A 20,050-nucleotide genomic window follows, 5' to 3' on the forward strand; every position below is an offset into this window, starting at 1 on the left:
AGTCATAAAAGAGACATGTACACAACTAGAACGTCATAATTTATGCTGCCTCAACAAAAATGGCTTTTTGGGAAGGATGACCGTGAACAGGAAGCGGAAATCGCATGAGGAACAAGCCCCTCCTGTATTGTTTAGGGCAGAAGTCTTGTATTTACATACCACAAGATTATTCCAGTTCTAACAACAAACTGTAATTGTTCATAATTTATACTTAACTGACACGAAATATCCCAGGATGATCCCGACAGAGGATGCGTCCGCGAGGAAGAGGGAGATCGAGGAGAAGCTGAGACAGGTCGGTTTCGGGGAATTACACAGGATACGAGAGACATTGTAATGTGAAATTCAATGACCGAAGTGTGTACCGTTTCAAAACCTAAATAACAGCTTGTATCTCTCATTACGACTATTAAGATATTGACGCACGTTGGCCAACACATTCAGGACTGGCAACAAAGTAACAGCTGAATCATAACCTAAGTTTGCCAGGACAAGAGCCGGAGAGCAGCAACGGAAAGCTGTTTACAGTGTTACAACCATGCATGAAACAATAACCTCAGTGTTAATCCAGATATTACTTTGGTTATCCTTGTGTTCTATGTCATGTAAACACACAGAGATAGATTTGCCATCTATCAGATGTGCACGCCCTAATTCGTCTAGGTTTTTTAGGGACCGGCCATCTATAATTTGATTTCTCTTTCTCCTCTGCCGACAACAGGAGCAAGAGACACTTTCGTTTATACGAGAAAACTTGGAGAAGAGTGATCAGCTCACAAAGGGAATGGTGAGAGCATTAGTCCAACTGTAATTACTGACGAATGTCTGGTTGACAGTCAAATAACAGGCAGAGGTGTAATAACATTAGACATAATTACTTGTATTAGATTACATGTCAAGGAAGAGCATGTTCATAGTAAGTGTCGTACTTAGGGAACAAACAGGTGTGTTGACATCGACGGAAATCAGGTGTGCAAGAGACTGATGTGTCCAGATCGCTTTGCTGTGTACGGCTATTCCCAGGTGTCCATCCTGTCTTCGTTTGAGAGCCGGTTAATGCAGTTGGAAAACTCCATAATCCCCGTGCACAAGCAGACGGAGAACCTGCAGAGGCTCCAGGAGAACGTGGACAAAACCCTGTCCTGCTTAGACCATGTCATCAGCTACTACCATGTGGCCAAGGACACAGACAAGATCATTAGGGAAGGGTGAGTGGGATAAAGAGGACAGGGAAATGGACATTGTCATGTAAAAAGAGTGTATATGTATTTCTATTCACTGCTGTTATTGTCTGAAATTTTCATGATTGTGTCCTCTTGGTGTAACATCAGAACAGGATTCTCTCTGTTTCTTTAGCAGTAGATTTACGTTCAGTCACATGGGAAACTCTTAACAATGATACAATTTTCTGTCGTCTTTCACAGTAGAAACATTGTGCTGTATGTTCATGTGTCTTGTTTTGTGTCTTCCAGACCATCAGGTCGATTAGATGAATACCTGGCCTGCATTGCCAAAATTCAGAAGGCTGTGGAATACTTTCAGGACAACAATCCTGACAGCCCAGAGCTTAACACAGTGGTACAGTCTTCCTCTGCTTTTACACTGACACAGTCTTTCACCATTGTTACACCATTTTCTCTCTACTTTCTCCTTGTGTACCCTTTCACCAGAACAGATCTCGATCTATACCCGTATTCTCTCTCTTTCTTGCCTCCTTCAGAAAGCTCGTTTTGAGAAGGGCAAAGAGTTGTTGGAAGCGGAGTTCCGCGGTCTTTTGACTCGCTACAGCAAACCAGTGCCTCCCATCCTGATTCTGGATGCTATTGGTATAGACGAGGAGCTGGAGGTTCAGGAGGAGGTGACACTGGAGCACCTCCCTGAGGCTGTTCTCCAAGACATCATCTGCATCTCAGCCTGGCTAGTGGAGTATGGCCGCAACCAGGGTATAGTAACACATTATACTGTATGAGGCCATGCTATTTTAATGCAGCTAGATGTTCTTGAGATGGTTGTGTCTCAACTAGTGAAAGTCCTGTTGGCTTCATGTGCAGGGGTCTTTCGTGGCCAGAAATTAAAGTCATGTTCTGTGTAAAGCCAGAATTTTAGGAAACATAATCTTCAGCACGCTTAAGTGGACATCCAGAGTATAAACCAGCTCTAGCTTCAACTCACATCATTTGAGTGGAAGATCCCAAATCTTTTTCTGCATCTTCGATTCAAATGTAGTTTGGTCAGTTTGGAGCAGAGGTGGCCAAATCCTGTCCTGGAGAGACAAAGCCCTGCTGCTTATTGATTTTTACCTGGAGAACAGGTGTGCATGTTCCTCAGCCAATCAGAGACCATATGTAGGTGACTGATAAGAAAAGCAGCAGGTCTTCAACCCTCAGGAACTGGACCTGGGCACCTCTGCTCCAGAGCTGAAGAGCTCTATCTATAATATCTGTAACTGTCTCTTCTTTGATGACCTTGTTGTTTTGTAGACTTCATGAACGTGTACTACCAAATCCGCTCCAATCAGCTGGACCGGTCCATCAAAGGCCTGAAGGAACACTTTCGTAAGAACAGTGCCTCCTCAGGGATCCTCTACTCCCCTGCGGTGCAAACCAAACGCAAGGACACGCCAACAAAGAAGGCTCCCAAAAGGCCAGGTCAGTACCTATTCATACCCTCCCTGACCCAGTCTGCTGCTCTTCTTGCGTGGGACGAACCTCAAATCATGCACGTCCGAGAGTATCTGTCTGAGTCACTCTGATCCAGCTGATTACGGTTAGACACTGGACTTCCGGGGTTTTCACTCGTTTGAGCATGATCAGGGACCATGTTTCTCTCACGTAGATTTTTTTCTTATTTGAGAATGCTAGTCAGTGTATCAGGCCCGGTCCAAAAAAATTCTCCACCTTTTCCTGGATGCTTTAATTTTTCTGTCCTCTACCTCTTTGTCTATACACCTGTAATTAGATCACCTGATTCTGACTAACCTCCTATCCTTTCCTCTTTCCTGTTTGTTTTTTTAATCATTCATGTGGTTATTTTTTTGATGATGACAGTCTACATTCCAGGTAAAGACTCAGCGTTTGTGTGCCATGCTCCATTTGCTTGCTTATGTTAATGAACTCTGCATTTCACAGCAGAAACAGAACTAAGACCACAAAATAAAATCCCTTATAGTTAACTGTAATTGTCAGGCTCTGACTGTTTGTTTTGAAGTAGGTCGATGCAATTTTTAGTTGTTCTCATAAAAATGAAAGCGTTACCTAACTCTGTCTCCGTGGTCAGTTAGCTTAGCTCAGTTGGCTTATTTTAGGCTAATTTTGTCCTGTGGCGCTTCGCTAAAGCTTGTCAAGTTGTTTGGTATGCTTGGTATGGTCAGTGTGTTTTGCAGTGGCAGGTGAGCAGAGAGAAAAAATAGCACTGAAAATCAAATTAATGGAGGCTATCAAAATTGGCTTCAAACCAAAAGAGGATAATTCCTCAGTATTACTTCTTTTTAATTATCTTGACTAACATGGGTTTCCAAGCTTCCGTAAACTGACAGAGTGCATGAAAGATTACTGCATGTCACCACAATTTGGTCAAAAGACAGGTGTTGGCAGAGTTGCTTAGCAACTACTGTGTGAGAAGAAGCACTTCTTTCCATCACATTTATGCATAAGACCCATGACAGTATCATCTAAAATAATTTGAATATGCTACTAACTGAATTTTGTCACATGCTTACTAACCCTGCTACTAACCCAATAGATGTTTGTCTTTAGTTACACAACTAATGTTTAGCCTATTCCCTTACATTTTTAATTTATGATGTTTGGAATATTGTGTATGTATCTGTGTCAGGTCTGGACCCTGTAACAATGTAATGGTCCAATTTTAAAAAGCTGTAATTGATGTGATAACAGTATTGCTAGAAACGAATGACCTCATTAACAAATCAGTGTTTATGAATGTATTTTGCACATTGTTGGCTGTTTTGTTTATTGAATTAACCTGTTTATTCCCCTCTTACTATACTTGTTGAGTGCGCACTGGTACTCTAAGCTCTAGCCGTAGTTTGACATTGTTGCTGTTGGTGTTGTGTGTTGTAATGGTAGCAGTGGTGTGGGTGGTGTTAAGCTGGGGGTTTCCAGCAGGTTCTCCACTCTCCACTCTCCACTCTATATTACATGGGGTCAGGTGGCGGTAATGGTGGAGGAAATGCAAGGTGTCGGTGTCTTAGCACTCACTTCCTAGCTCTCCACCTTTCTTTCCTTTTTTCCTTCTCTTCCTGTCTTTTTGTCTTTCTGTCAACTCCTTTCTTCCACCACTTCCCTCTCTCTCTCTCTCTCTCTCTCTCTCTCTCTGTCCCCCCCCCCCTCTCCCTCTCTCTCTCTCTCTGTTTCCTGGCCTGTGTCTGTCTTCTGGGCCTCCACTGTCTCTGGGTGTGTGTATATGGGAGCAGGGACCATTCGAAAGGCTCAGAACCTGCTGAAACAGTACTCGCAGCATGGGCTTGATGGGAAAAAGGGGGGCTCTAACCTCACTCCACTGGAAGGTAACGCTCTCTCTTCTTATCACCATTTCCGCGCTCTACCATCTCTCTCCATCTCCCTTTGTCTTTTTTTTTACTCTTCCCAAGCTGTTGTTTTTGGTTTTTGTGTGTTTTGAAAAACAACAGCCTAGCAAAACAGAGCTTTGATAGTCACGATAACTTTAGGACACAGTAGTGTTAATGACTTACATCTCAATGGGGACTTAAATATCATTACATGGGGTCATAAGATTATTATCCCAAAACAAGGATATATTGTAATTGAATAATTAACGAATAACTGGGGCTTCGCAGGTGACTCTACAGAATTTTCCTGGCTGTTTAGAGTAAATGATTTTATTCATATTGTGGCTCAGTTTACTGACTGTCTTGGCACCTATATTCGTCTTCTTAGATACAGCCAGTTATGGTCAGAAATTCACTGTGTCAAAAGCTGTGGTGATGCTAAAGCTCTTAGTCAAAAACACAGTAACATGCACCAATTAACACCCAGCCTATGTGGTTAAACCCACACACACACACATACACACACAGGCCCCTCTACTCTCTCTCTCTCCTGTGGGTTCTCCTGCTTCCCCGGCCGAGAGCTTGGTGGTTGGTATGTGTGTCACACGCTCCCAGGTTGGTCACTGTGCCCATCCAGGGCTTGGGAGTGACCCATATCATGTGACTATGTCCCCACACACTCAGCAGGTCACGATCAGGTCAAACATCTCACGGACACTCTGAGCGACAAGCATTGTGTGACCGGAGGTGAGTCTGGACAGGGCGGAGTCAGGAGGCAGGACAGCTGGAGGCTATCTAGACCTGTCACACCTATCCCTACTCTGACACTGTCTCAATCCACAACTCTTCAAACATGTATTCTTACTCTGACGCCTCTACTCACACGCTACACTACAACCATTCCATCCTTCTCAAACACTCCTCCAATGCTCTCTCCTGTTATATCACACCTGCAACACACAGAACTCCTCCAACACTACATTAGTATACTCCTACTCCAACACAACTTCAGCGCATTCTCCTACCCTGACACCCCGCCAACATCTGCCACAACCCTATATGTTCCCACAGTACCACTGCAACATGTAGTCCAGTAGTCCAACATTTCCCCCCCAACATATTCTAGCTTCATTACTCCTCCCACACAGACTCCTACATGGACACTTAAACATGGACATCTACTCTGATGCTTCACCATATACTCCAACTCCCATACCCCCCCAACATGTTCTCCTACACTGCTAGTGTGTAAACATCTACTCCAACATCACAACCTTGTGCTTCTACTCTGACAGTTCAACATACAGTCCCACTCCATCACTTTACCATTATATTGTCATTAGGCTATCAATGGAAGTGTGTGACTTTAATGAATTAATCCAGTCTTATTGACAGAAAGTTATTCAGGAATTCACAGTTAGTGGAATTTCTTTGGATGCATTGGTGGGAATCTGTTCAGATAAAATGTTTACATGATTAAAAATCACATCCATTGATATCCTATCAACTGATAGCAACTATGCTTAATTATGTGCCAGTACCAAAAGTAAATCATTTTTGTTGAAATTCCTTTTTCATTTTGGTGTTGCTCTTCCATTGAAATATGTCTTGTTAATATTATTTCGTTATCTTACTCTCACCCCCTTCAGACTTCATAGATTCGAGACTGCTGCTAACATGGACAGTCTCAATTACATTCATTTTAAATTACTTCAGTTAAAGTCTAAAATCATATATTCAGTATTTGTGGCCATTGATCAGGTACTGTTAATGTTCTGTGCATCCAAGTTACATGTTATTTTTTATTTATTAAAACTTAAAACAAGGATAAAAAATGATGAGATGTCATTTTGTCATTTGATGTATGCCATCTATTTTATACGCCAACTTTCAGGAAAAAAAATATGTATGTGTTTTTAAAAATATTGTATTTCTTTCAACATTTTGCTATATTTATCTCAGAATACCACCAAATCTTAGAACAAGTTTGAACCTGTAAAGGTAGATTGGAGTTTTGGTGTGTTTTTTTTTTCTCTCTCTGACTCCTGTGTGGTTGTGTTCCTCAGGAAAAGATGATGTTCTGGACATTGAGATTGACTCTTACATCCACTGTATCAGCGCCTTCGTCAAGCTCGCCCAGAGCGAGTATACCCTGCTGACCGAAATTATCCCAGAGCACCATCAGAAAAAAACCTTCGACTCCCTCATTCAGGTCAGACTTCACTGTTCCACCGCGGTCCTCTCCATGACTGAAATGAACCCACTCTGTCATAATGGTCTGAATGAAAAAAGTTGTTTGCTCTCCATCGAGAAGTTTTCTTGTTTCCCTAGATTGGCATAGTCATTGGTTATCCTTAATGTTCCACTCATAACTTTGTGTGTTATTTAGTGACTTCCTTTGGGCGAAATGTTAGCTTTCAGTGCTAACAATTAGATAGAGACTGTATACCATAACCACATAACATGGTATTCAGATAAAGACTACGTGCAGTGCACTTCTTATTGAAGTGATTTGGATATATTGGGGTAAATAAGGATAAAATGCAGGTGGTAGCTGTCGCAGAACTGTGTATAAGTAGTTGCATGAATGACTGTGTTTCAGGATAGTTGTGTGTAGTCTGACAGATGTCTTTGTTATGGCTCTATCTGTATGCTGATCACAGGAAGCCCTGGACAACCTGATGCTGGAGGGCGATAACATCGTCTCTGCTGCCCGGCGGGCCATAATGCGCCACGACTACTCCGCTGTACTCACCATATTCCCCATCCTCAGGCACCTCAAACAGACCAAGCCTGACTTTGACACCACACTACAGGTAAGAGAGAGAGAGTTCAACCTGCATAGGACAGTCAGGCTCTCAATCTCAGAATATATATTCATTAGGTCAAGGGTTAGCCTCAGACTCTGAGAAATAAAAGGTCAAATCAGCTTAGAATTATGAGTCAGCATAGCTTCATAGCTTTGTTGAGTTCCTGTGTGTCCAAAAGCTGGATTTGCTCAACAACAAATAAAACCCCAACATGACGCAAGTTGCTGTATAATTTTAAGTTGACCTAGTTTTTCATTTTGGCATGGTGAAGATGTACAGATGGACCAAGTGAGGGGATGTAGAAATGAAATAACAGAACAAGGCCATGTTGTGATGAAAGAAGCCAACTCGATGATTCTGTGGTTTTCCAACAGGGCACAGCTGCAAGCACTAAGAACAAACTTCCCACTCTGATCACTTCTATGGAAACCACTGGGGCCAAAGCCCTTGAGGAGTTTGCTGACAGTATCAAGGTAAGGAGACTTCTCTCTGGGTTCAGCTTCAGGGGAAAATGTTGTCTAATGACAAATGTATGAATAATTAATTTGATCATGATTAACTGTGATTGTAATTTTTTCCCCCTTATTCCTCAGAACGATAAGGAGTATAATATGCCCAAGGATGGGACAGTCCATGAGCTCACCAGTAATGTACGTTCTCCGGGGGTTTTGCCCAGTCCTTCTTTGTCTCTGAGAAGAGATTCCACATGTCTTATTAGAGCACATTTTACACCCACCTCTAACTCAACTTGAACATTAAGAACAATATTCTTCAGTCTCTCCAGCATGAACATTAAGAACATTATTAAAGGTGGCAACATTTATCCAAAAACACATAGATATGGAATTTAGGTAATGTGCTCCAGGTTCTTCTGAAATGTGCGGGTTGTATGAATGAGGGAGTGTTTGTGATGCTGCTCGGATCTTCTCTCTCTCCCCACACTCCAGGCCATCCTGTTTCTGCAGCAGCTGCTGGACTTCCAGGAGACAGCAGGGGCCATGCTAGCCTCTCAAGGTAAACAAACAAACCAACACTGGCCATAGACTTGACTCTGAAGATGGTTTTGTTGTTCATTTTGTTGGCACTAATGATGAGCATAAACAGGTCCATTTGATACAGATTTTATGGATAATGATGCTGTCATGGATTGAGTAACTAATCTCTCACTGTTACCGTGTTTGATGTTGATGGATGGATGGATGGATGGATGGATGGATGGATGGAAGGTTGTTTTGACCTTGGCGGGTTATCTCATTATTGTTCGAAGAGATAGTCTTTGCCCACCACATTCCATGATTTACCACAAACTCCACCCTCTCTAAATGCAATGACGGACCATTTGGGGGTTCTTCATTGCATTCTGCTCTTCCTTTTTCCTCTTCCTTCCTTCTCTGTTTCTCATCCCCTGCACTCCCCCTCTTCACTGCCTCTGCTTATCGCTGCCATTCCTGCTTTCTGCCTCAAGGGGGAGCCCCAGGGCATGTGACATTTTTCACTCAAACCAAAACTATGCCTGCATATTAAATAGTGCTCTCCGTAAGACTTACTAATCCTATACACTGGAGTAAAATCTACTATAAATGTAAATACTGTACATTTTTTGTTCTGGACTGAAAAAAGAAATGTTTTAATAGATAAATCAATGGCATAGACTTTATTATGTTGTTACCATCACTGCTGATTTTAACAGCTGTGTTTTTTACGTGTTAAGTGAATGGGCACAGTCCTGACACAGTTTTTAGAGGTGACAGCTAAGTGAAGCAGTGTTTTGTCAAAGAAACAAAGAATATTTTTTGAAGTGTAACCCTCCTAATCTGCTGGTTTCATCAATTCAGCCACTCTTTGATGGCAACCCGTGATTATTGTCACTACCTTGCCCCACCCACCTTCCCCAGAATCCCTTGCTTCACCTCCTCCCTGCATTTCTCCTTTTTCGTGATCCCATTCTTTTTTTCCTCCGCTGTCTGGCTGTTATTGGTTATGCTTATTCTGCACTAACAAGACTTTTCTAACCTCTTGCACTTTTTGCTTCTTCTTTCTCTCTTTTTCTCTCTCTTTCTCTCTCTCTTTCTCTCTCTCTTTCTCTCTATTTTCTGCTTTTGCCTCTGCCCTGTAGTACTCGGGGACACTTACAATATTCCTTTAGACCCCCGAGGTAAGCAAACAAATATAAGTCCCAGCTTAAGGTGAAAGGTCAGGCCTGGCTAAAGGGGGTTTGGATTGTATTCACCTGTCTTTTACAAACATCGCTCATCTGAGCACTGGTCACATTCTCTGCTGTTTTCAGTCTGCTCTGAAAAACCTGTCGCAGAAAAAGTCATGGAGTATCTGCAGTGGTTAATTTAGTCATTTGAATATAACTTCTTTGAATCAAAATGTTTTACATATATATTTTTTGCCAGCTTAGTGTGAGGAAAAATGTGTCAGATCTAACACTGTAATGTTGTTTACAGTGTAAGCCTTCAGAATAGGTTGTATGTTAGAATAGATGGTTCCTCAGACTAATATGCGTTTCAAGACACCTGATGGATGTGTGAAAGGTAAGCCTTGTGCTTCTGCCATTGGAGTAAGTTTAGAGCAGGTTTCTGTTTAAAAAGAGGATAAAAAAGTGAATTTGACATCAGGCTTCTCATTTTCAGAAACAAGCTCAGCAGCAAGCAGCTACAGCTCAGAGTTCAGTCGCCGACTCCTCAGCACGTACATATGTAAGCATCAGGTTATTTTACAAAATACAAATCTGTGATGCACAGTCTCAGGGGAAATTTATCTGTGATGACTAATTTTTTTAAAGGTTTGTATGTGTTGATATGAACTTTAATTAGGCAAAGTCCTTGGGAACCTCCAGCTGAACCTGCTGAGCAAGTCCAAAGTCTATGAAGACCAGGCTCTGAGTGCCATCTTCCTCCACAACAACTACAATTACATCCTCAAGTCCCTAGAAAAGTATGAAGCATGTTTACTAACCCAACACGCTGCAACATCGCCTCTTACAAAGCCAGCCAAGCACAGCTATTATATGCGCAATCCTTATGTGGTTTGGTTTTTAGATTGAGATGATTATGATGTCACTCATCCAGACCCAGATGCTTACGATGTCATTCATCCAGATCTGGATAGTTGTGATGTCAGTCATCCAGAACTGTGGAATTATGAAGTAACATTCATCTCAATCTGGGCAGTTATGATGTCACTTGTGAATTCCTGGGTCAAATAATTAGGTCTAATTAAACTGTTTGAATGACTGGGGTCAGGTCCCAATGCTCTTACATGGGTTTTACCTTGAGTCCTTTTGTACTGACAATATTGATTATGTTCAACCAAATACCAAAGAAACAAAATGTGAGTGATATAAAGTGTTACAATCAAATCTACTTTTTATTCTGTTCATTATGAGAGTGAGGTCCCAGGGAAAGGGAGAGCTGGGACATGGCCCAATCATTTAGATGTTTGTAATGCTGCTGTGACATGAGTCTTGACTCAGTGCAGTGCTATTCATAGCCACATAAAACCACAGATATGAACCTTGCATGAACAATGTTGACATTTGAATGTCAGATGGATGGAAGGCCTGTGTAGCATGCGGAGGTTCTCGACAACAAACTCTCTAGCAGTAAAGACATACAGTTATACACACACACACACACACACACACCACCAAAACGAATAGCAGCAGGTCCTCATCTGTGTGAATGTAGTTTCTTCTGAGTGGATGAATGAGTAAGCATTTGTCTGTGTTTGTGTAGGTCAGAGCTGATCCAGCTGGTGGCGGTCACCCATAAGAAAGCAGAGAGTTTGTATAGAGAGCTAATTGAACAACAGATTCAGACATACCAGCGCAGGTAAGACAGACAAACCAACAAAATTCAACAGTCCTCACTGAACCTTCTCCGAGTATATCCGCTCTCCAGGCACTGAGATGAAAACTCTACGTGAACAAATAAAACTGTATATTTTAGACCAAGTATAAGCTGATATGGTTAATTAAAAACTTACTCAGGCTGTTATACAAATTTTTACAGCAAGTACGTTTAAATCAGAAATACTTGCTTCATTATTGGTTATCGTGTCATAAAGAACTAATGTTAGTGCTGATTATTACCTGTGTTTCTTGTTGAGTATTATAGATATTTCCTTCTTTTAAAGAGAACCATTAATAGCCACTCTGCTGAAGCAGTGGTGTTGTCGGTGGGATTAGAGAAGATTTCTGAGGGTTGGATTATTACGGTGTTTGTGGTGTCATCAGTGGGATTAGAGAAGATTTCTGAGGGTTTGATTATCATGGTTTTTGACCCATTGATCTTATGGCTGTTCCACAGCTGGCTTAAGGTGACAGAGCATCTCACGGACAGGAACATTCCGGCCTTCCAGCCCGGCAATAAGGTGAGTCTCCCATCCACACCAAAAGCAGAGAAATATTCTTCTCTTCATCAAATTATGAAATATTCCTCTGTTTGTCATATTCTGAAATATTCTTCTCTTTATCATATAATGAGGGCAAAAAAGGACTACACGTTAGCTGTGTTCTGGTCACCTGGTCCTTGGTGAATTTGGTTTTAATTCAAAACTTAACTCGGTGAATCAAACATTGCTCCAGAGAAGTGTAGAGGAACAATGACGCCAGTGATATGTGGTTTCTGGTTCACGTTTCCATGTCACAGTGGGAGATCTGTGACTCATGTTTCAAATCCAAGCCATGCCGCAAGTGAGCTCTGTGCCAGGCGGTTTTACAGATCACATTTTGTCTTTGACTAGGTGTGTGTTGGCCAGGCTGCCTCCTCCCTCCCTGTTTGTCAATGTTCACTGACACTTCGGCATCTGTGTAGTTGTGCTCTCCATCACTTGACAATGCTACACAGCTCAGAGTGCAAAAAGATGCAGTGGCCTGTGCTCTTGTGTTCTCTGGTCTGACTGACCTCCATTGTGATTGGCTGCACTGTGATGAGGCAGGATCATGATTGGGTGTTTCAAATTGTGGATAAAATTTAATTTCTTTTTTTCAGCTGAAAGATAAAGAACGGCAGGTGATTAAAGACAAATACAAGGTAAGGATAAAAAAGCACAAAGAAGCCCAAAAACATCCTGTTAGATTAGCAGCATGTCCTATTTCAGTAACAGACAACACATGGCACACAGTAACTGGGGATGTGTCCTCTCTCTCTCTCTCTCTCTCTCTCTCTCTCTCTCTCTCTCTCTCTCTCTCTTTCTCTCCCTCTCTCCCTTTCTCTCTCTCTCTTTCTCTCTCTCTCTCCTTCTCCCTGTCTCCCTCCCCTACAGGGCTTTAATGACGGCCTGGAGGAGCTGTGTAAGATCCAGAAGGTTTGGGCCATTCCCGATAAAGAACAGAGAGACGCCATCCGCCAGGCCCAGAAGAAGGTTGTCTCTGAGGCCTACAGAGTCTTCATCCAAAGGTGAGAGAGCTCCAGAGATTCAGCCACCTCCGCCAGCCGGCGCTTATAAAGGATCACTGCATTCACTACTTAGAAAAGGTTTAAGAGGTTTAGTCATAAGTGCCACGCTGACTCTCTGAAATTCCCAGAGTAGCTTGGAGGAAGACTGCTCTGAATGAGAGTGTTAGCCCTGCTCTTTTTTTTTTCTTTTTTTATGAGGCAGACTATTAGCAGTGACTCTCAGTGATTTTAAACTTTTTACAGCTATCAATAAAAGTCAGCGAGCAGCCATCTTCAAGCTGTCAATCATAAACGGCCTTAAACATTGCACATGCTGGTTCTCTTGTAGATGTGCCAACATCACATTCACCAAAAACCCAGAGAAGTATCACAAGTACAGCCCTGAGCAAGTGGAGGAAATGATTGAGGGCCTTTTTGACACTTCCGCTTGATTGCTGCTCTCTGGTTACCACGGCTACGGATCCATGCTACAATACTACGTTTTGTGCATTGACACTATCCTTCATGCAACTTCCTGCTTCCTGCCTTTCAGATTTTTCCCAATGCCAATCAGAGATCAAGGTTGCAAGGTCCTTTTTTTCTGTAGAAATATTATTTATGTAAAATGTCCACTTTTCTTTGGGGTTATATAAATTGAATAAAGGACATTATGTAAATGAAGTCTATTGTGTGGTCTCTTGTGTTTTAGCCTTTTAAAAAAAAGATACATAAAATACAAATCCTCTTTATGTTTGGGTTATTCCATCAAAATACTTTTCTTGCGAAACCGAGGCAACTGAGGACACTGAATGTACTGTAAATGTGTTTACCAAGAAAGTTTTGCAGTTTGTTGGAAGAAAAACAAAGTGTTATGCCCCCCCCCCCCCCAACACACACACACACACACACACACACATGTTAATTGTCAGCAAAAATGCAGCGGGAGAGGTCTCAGCATGGCTGACTGTCTAAACAGTCTCGGTTTTTCTTCGGCAGAAAAGCACTTGGTGTCGAATGTGTTGTTCATTTCTCTCTCCAACGGAATGCATCAGCTTCAGCCACGGGCTCAGGTTTTCTCCTTCTTTTTCTTTTTTCTCTCCAACAAAAAACACATTCAGTTACTGTGCAAAAGGATAAAACTTCAAAACACCTCAAACCTTGGAGAAAATATTGGCTATCACATGCAAAGTTTCATTCACTGGACTCGTAAGAATGGTTTTTTTTTTCTTTTTTTTTTATTTCAAACTGTAGGCCCACAGTTTTTCCTTTTTTTACACAAACTGTCAGGATACGCATCTTCCTTTAAACAATTGATTTCGCAAAAGTGACGGATCCACAGGATGTGTGCCCTACATTCCACAGCTCTATTTCACTGTTTTATTTTTTTTCTTAAATCCTCCTCCCTCCCCGGCAGCAGTTCCTGTCATGTCATCCATTAACACTAACAAAAATGATTCACGTGATGTGTTTGCTGTTGCCCAGTCATACAAATGGCCATTTTCTGTTTGACCCAAATAACACTGGTCAGATCTGTGTCATCTTCGTTAAAATGAAAGTAGGTAATTACAAAGCCCACATTAGGCCCTGGGTGAAGCCAAGTTTAAAAATGAAAAGTTCAGTAGTAGACCTCTGATTGCAGCTTACACAAGCATGTCAACACACTGATAAGAGCATAAGACTCTAGTTAATAGAAGTGTAAATGTAGTAATTAGATTTATATGACAGTTGGCCTCATTAAAATCAGTTTATTAATAATATTTGCCAAACACTGACTGATGTTGATGTAGCTTGGATCATGTCACTGTTCAGGAAAAGCCCCATTAGAAGGGTGTGTTGTGGTTTTTTTTTTTGGTTTTTTTTTAAACTATGTTTTTGTTTTTTGCATTGTCAGTCTGATAAATACAGAATCACCACTTTCGAGTAATGTGTCAACAGACAATGAAGAGGAAAACGTGGGAGTCGGTGAGGAAATGCAGGCTTTAACCCTGGAGTATATTTAGGCGTGTATTTGCCAAAGGTCATGATTAATGGAATTAGACCAACTTGAATCATTTTTATGATTCACTGATTAGAGTTTCTGTCTCGTTCTAACCCCCGTTTCCCACACGTTCGCTTGTGGCAAACCAACACGTGTGCCAGTCTGTCAGTTTGTACTCCCACCAGCCAATCACAGCTGTTCACCCCCCTATATAAGGAGTGTTGATCACTGCAGAGGAGCAGAAACAAGCCATAACCTCAAGTGCAAAGATTGACAAGCTGCAGAGCTCCCAAACAACTCTGATCGGAGAGAAAACAAGAGAGAACAAGAGAGGTATGCACTTTCTGATTAAACTATTCTTTTTTGGAGGGGGGGGGGGTTGAGTTCTTGTTCAGTTTTATATCTGTTATGCATTTGTGAGGTATGATAATGTGTAAAACAATTGTTTTTATGGCTGTTCATATTTTAAGCCTTGCTGCCTGCATGTGAATATAGTCGTACAGATGGTACGGGGCGTTGGAGGATCGCTTTAAAAGCACAAACCAACTTAAATGGAATGTCCTGCTACTTCTGAAGTTGATCTTTGTTATTGTTTAACATCCATATGGAGCCTCTTGGAGTCTTGGCACATTTCCATGGAAATCACAACAGCCTCCTTACATTTAGCACGCAAACAGCTGCAGAGCAGACATGCAAGGATAAAATGTACCAGATAACCAGTATAACCAGCGCTGTGATGTGCCCTGTGAGATTGGAAGGACACTTAGCTTACACTAAAATGGTTGTTTCACAGGTCTAAGCAGTTTGATACTCAGAAAACAATGAAGATGTCACTGTTCATCAGTCTGTCTGTTATCCTGACTGTGGCAGTGAGCACGGACGGGGTGAGTCCACAATACATCTCTTCTTTTCCACAACACTGTTCTTGCGGCAGTACTTTGATGCTTTGATCAACCTGCTTTAAATATGAGACATAACAACTTAAAACGTATCTAATGAAGAATGTTTCATATTTTCGCTCTCATGTTCCTTCTCAGAGTTTGCTGAGACATACGAGACAACCGCCCCACTCTTACTACAAACAAGGTACAACAACATCTCAGCTGTTTTCAAAGAGTGCATTAATCTTGTGTAAGGAGTGAACATGACCTTTTGAAGGCACTTCTCATGTACGGTTTTCTGCCTGTAAACATATTATCTGAATTTCACTGTTTCCATCCAGCTCCACCATGTTTTAACGGAGGCACTCCTATATACACCATCCACATGACCCAACGCTTGTTTTGTGTTTGTCCTGATGAATTCAGCGGCCGTAACTGTGAAATTGGTAAAGTTCTACTTCAGTCTGCTTTGGTCATTTTGTCATTCACTTGTTCTTCTAAAGTCATCCTATTCCTGAGTAAAATTCAAAACCCTTGTTTTTACCCCCCCCCTCCTCTCTCTCTCTCTCTCTCTCTCTCTCTGTCTTCATCAGACAATTCAGCCACCTGTTATGTTGGCTTGGGGCTCAGTTACCGAGGCCGAACGTCCCAGTCAGAAAGTGACCGGGAATGCCTGGAATGGGATCCGGAAATGAGTGAGCGTGTGTTTGGGACAGACATCCGTTATCTGGGCCTAGGGAAGCATAACTATTGCAGGTAAGCTTGGGCTCCTAAACTGTATGTGGGTGATGCATTGGGTTGGACTCTGAAAGAGTCCATCCTTACGGTATAATGTGACAAAATGTAAATCAAAGAAATGTGTTATTGCCCATTAAGTCTAGCTACTACACTCTTGTACTGTCTAAAGCAAAGCATTCTGCACTTTCTAAACATAAAGATTTTAATACTGAAATTAGTACTGAAAACAGGTATTTGCCCACAGAAATCCTGATTATAGCCGAAAGCCATGGTGTTATGTTCGGTCACCTTTTGGAGCAATGAAAGAATACTGCAACATTCCACACTGTGCGAGAGAGCCAAGTAAGTGTTATCAGTTTAGGCATCTGCCTCCCATACATCACTCTGATTATATATCTCAGTAACAACCTAAATCTTCTCTCAGCTCCCACAGAATCCACGGGAGACCGGACCAATGGCCCAAACACACGTGAGTTCACTCCACTTGTCACTCTCTGTCACTTTTCATCACCTCTCATATTTGCTGCTATTCTCTGTCACAAAGTAGTGTTTTAAATGCATCCTCACTGAGCAACCAGAGAAATATGGGTGATTTGAAGATAACAGAATCTCACTTGTCATTTTAAAATGTTTATTTAAACATTGCTTAAACCCATGAGGAAGAGTAACTCATTTTGTTTATTAGTTGGTCATTAACATGGATGGAGTCATTGTTTATTTTAGTGGCACTTACTGGCTTGGAGACCAAGCCTGAATCATAATGCTTTTGTTTGCTCTTGGATTATGCATTACCTTGATATTTGAGTCTCTGCTCAAAGGTATTTCAGCCAAAGTGGCATGAAACACTTTTAGTGGGAAGTTTAAATGAACTGAGATTCTGAACATTCAGCATTAATCACAAGTGCCTTCTCTTACAGAGTTCAAGTGTGGAGAAAGACCTGGAAAACTAATGAAGGTGGTCGGTGGACTGATAACCCCCGTGGAAACCCACCCTTGGATGGCGGCTATCTTCAAAAGGAGGTCCAATAGGAATGAGGTGTTCCACTGTGGAGGGAGCCTGATCTCTCCCTGCTGGGTTCTCACTGCGGCCCATTGCTTCCCAGATGGGTTAGTGTTAGAGCAGCTTCACACCTGAACTAGGCTTGGGAACTGTATCTGTAAAGTCTTACAGTTTGTCAAGCTATGGTTTATCCTTTTATTTCTTTCCCAGTCTTGAGCAATTGTATACCGATCTGAATTTTCCATAAATCAGGCTAATTATCATTTGATTTAATGGATGGAAAGGCAGTTCAGTTTACTATCATTCTTTCACAGCCTCCACGAGAAAGCTCACAAGTTCTCAGTATATTTGGGAAAGAACGCCATAAATGAAACAGATGAGAGCAGGGAGCAGAAATTCAAAGTAACAGATGTGATCCTTCATGAGAATTTTGACGACACTGAGGGAAACTTCAACAATGACATCGGTAAGTACTCCATTTGACACCATCCAGCCCATTCAAAAGAGCTTAAGAAACCAGATACAGAGAATTCATTTCTCAAAATGTGGATGTAGCATTTTCATTCATTTTATCAGTGGAGAAACACTGACGTTAAAGTGTATGTGTGTGTGTGTTGCAGCGTTGCTGAGGATAAGTGGGCGGAACGGAGAGTGTGCTGTGGAGACCAGATCAGCAAGGACAGTGTGTCTGGCTCCACAGGGGCACAGTCTGACTGCAGGGGTCACCTGTGAGATAGCTGGATACGGCAAGGAACGACAAGGTAAAATATCAGCCTTCACCTTCTGTAGTGTTTAAAGTACTACCCAATATAAGAGCTGGGGTGAAGTCAGTGAGAGTTCGTGTATTTTAGTCAGTGACCAGAAATTCAGTTAAATAGTCGCATAACACACATTTTTACATACATATATGTGTATATTTCTTTACTGATGAGCTGAATTGCAGCTGAATTTCAGCTCATTTCTTGAATCAAGCTGTCAGCTCACAAACTGGTCTCGACTTAGACTGATGTCACGTTGTGTAAAGCAAAATGACATGGCAGGTCAATAACCATATTTGCCTGTGTCTCTTCACTGAAGGTTTATGGTACAACTCCCAGTACCTGAGGGAGGGGAAAGTCAACCTGCTGGCTCAGGACTTGTGTTCCAGCAAGTCTTACTATGGCAGTATGATCACAGACAACATGGTCTGTGCTGGGAGCCCTGACTGGACCACAGATGCCTGCAAGGTTAGCTGCTGAAGTTACACTGGATGCCAATCATTTCTTAAAAAATCAAGATAGCAGTAACAGTAACACCAGCCATACAATACAGAGCTTTGGAAGATAGGGGGTTGGCTCTGCCTGTGGCTATTTGGTTGTCTACAATGGGATTGTTTGAGAAGACTTCTGTAGATACCATCAGAAATGGTTTACTGATGTCAGTATGCTGTAATTATTTATAATAAACTATTCTTTTTAAAACACAGTGAAACGCATCACACAGAACATACTGCAAGTGCAGGTGCATAGTTGAAAAATAATGGAAACCGGTCTTGATTTTTTCTGGAGCTGGTAACAAACAGCTTTTTCATTGTCTTATTTAGGGGGACTCAGGAGGACCATTGGTGTGCACCATAGAAAATCGCTTGTTCCTTTATGGAATCATCAGCTGGGGAGAAGGATGTTCCAGAGAGTTCCGCCCAGGCGTGTACACACGTGTGACCAACTACAATGAGTGGATTGAGCAGAAAACAGGTCTGGCCATCAAATCTGGAAATGCATACCCATAAGAGCGACGGTATCTCCCAGAGGGCTGAAGACGTACATTCACATTCAGACAAACTGCTGTGATGCCTGGTTTGACTGAATCCACCACTGCCCAAGCAACTGACCGTTGCAAAAACAGAAACCGAACCTGGATGCATTTTTGGTCAGATTGTGGTGTGTGTTGGCATAGAGATTAGGGCTCATTTTATTTGTTATGCCGAGGCACAAATTCAGTTAAGATTAATGCTTTGTTGTCACATAACAGATTGAGAAAATGTGACTGAATGGAGTTATAATTGTCCAAAGCACTGCTGTAGAGAACTGAATACACCATGCTTGTTTTATTTTTTCAATGGCTCAAATTTCAAATGTCTGTGGAGACACAGAAAAAGACAGGAGTGTAACAGGAGCAACATATTCTCAGAGAGAGCTTCTCTGGAACTGTAGTACAGTGTAAGCTTCATCAGGGCTGTCTCTGTTTCATACGGTCCAAGCCAGTTATATGACCAAGCTTGAATTGCACAACTCACAGAAAGCTTTCCACAATCATAAGACTGGTTATAATCACACATTGAAATATGACATGGGTCGAAGTGTCAAAGTATCAAAGTTTATGACACTTTAAAAATGTTTATTTATCTGTTTTGTAAATATAAAAGTATGCATTGTCTATTATATTTCTTTTTATTATTATTATTAAAATATGTTGTATATCACACATTTTATGACTACATTTTGTATTGTTTTTCCATCCTAAACTGTTTTATAGTTTTCTGCTGTATGTTTTTAGTACTCAAATAAAAAAGTGGCTGTTAAGATTGGGTCTGCTTGTGTTTATAAGCATCAATAACTCTTTACACGCTGTATGCAGTTCTGTCTGTAGAATGTCCTACGCAAGTTTTCAGAGTTTGCAACCTCTGACTGTGAAAACCCCAGTTCACTGCCAGATGTACAGTCTCATCTAGAGTGAGTCATCAACG

At 41.6% G+C, this 20,050-nt stretch overlaps 2 protein-coding genes across 7 annotated transcripts; both read left to right on the forward strand.

The window, feature by feature from the left end:
* The first annotated feature begins 166 nt into the window (after positions 1–166).
* On the forward strand, positions 167–13,358 carry exoc7 (exocyst complex component 7). Of its 6 annotated transcripts, XM_030773661.1 has the most exons (21): positions 167–295; positions 722–787; positions 1,024–1,208; positions 1,473–1,578; positions 1,721–1,943; positions 2,481–2,648; positions 3,048–3,059; positions 4,436–4,528; positions 6,598–6,743; positions 7,195–7,347; positions 7,716–7,814; positions 7,935–7,991; positions 8,289–8,355; positions 9,458–9,496; positions 9,981–10,046; positions 10,164–10,284; positions 11,085–11,180; positions 11,658–11,721; positions 12,342–12,383; positions 12,616–12,749; positions 13,078–13,358. In XM_030773661.1, exons 1-21 carry the CDS (start codon positions 236–238, stop codon positions 13,178–13,180), a joined length of 2,100 nt encoding a protein of 699 aa, XP_030629521.1. In that variant the 5' UTR covers positions 167–235; the 3' UTR covers positions 13,181–13,358. The 6 variants fall into 6 exon arrangements, with proteins under 6 accessions (XP_030629521.1, XP_030629520.1, XP_030629519.1 ...); XM_030773660.1 differs by lacking the exon at positions 9,458–9,496; XM_030773659.1 differs by lacking the exons at positions 3,048–3,059; positions 9,458–9,496 and adding an exon at positions 5,230–5,278 and having other exon boundaries at positions 4,436–4,560.
* Positions 13,359–16,278: 2,920 nt separating this feature from the next.
* Positions 16,279–19,093, forward strand: plaub (plasminogen activator, urokinase b). Its single transcript, XM_030774858.1, has 8 exons — positions 16,279–16,343; positions 16,570–16,667; positions 16,759–16,794; positions 17,243–17,432; positions 17,640–17,791; positions 17,946–18,086; positions 18,403–18,551; positions 18,908–19,093. Exons 1-8 carry the CDS (start codon positions 16,279–16,281, stop codon positions 19,091–19,093), a joined length of 1,017 nt encoding a protein of 338 aa, XP_030630718.1.
* The last annotated feature ends 957 nt before the right edge of the window (positions 19,094–20,050 follow it).

The sequence above is a fragment of the Chanos chanos genome, chromosome 5, assembly GCF_902362185.1.
Source record: "Chanos chanos chromosome 5, fChaCha1.1, whole genome shotgun sequence".
NCBI classification, from domain to species: domain Eukaryota; kingdom Metazoa; phylum Chordata; class Actinopteri; order Gonorynchiformes; family Chanidae; genus Chanos; species Chanos chanos.

Coding starts and splice junctions, on each gene's coding strand:
- exoc7 (XM_030773659.1), top strand. CDS start 236: ATGATCCCGACAGAGGATGCGTCCGCGAGGAAGAGGGAGATCGAGGAG. Junction 2,649..4,435: donor GAAGGCTCCCAAAAGGCCAG/GTCAGTACCTAT, acceptor ATATGGGAGCAG/GGACCATTCGAAAGGCTCAG. Junction 11,722..12,341: donor CCTTCCAGCCCGGCAATAAG/GTGAGTCTCCCA, acceptor TCTTTTTTTCAG/CTGAAAGATAAAGAACGGCA.
- plaub (XM_030774858.1), top strand. CDS start 16,279: ATGAGTGAGCGTGTGTTTGGGACAGACATCCGTTATCTGGGCCTAGGG. Junction 16,668..16,758: donor ACACTGTGCGAGAGAGCCAA/GTAAGTGTTATC, acceptor CAGCTCCCACAG/AATCCACGGGAGACCGGACC. Junction 18,087..18,402: donor ATACGGCAAGGAACGACAAG/GTAAAATATCAG, acceptor TCTTCACTGAAG/GTTTATGGTACAACTCCCAG.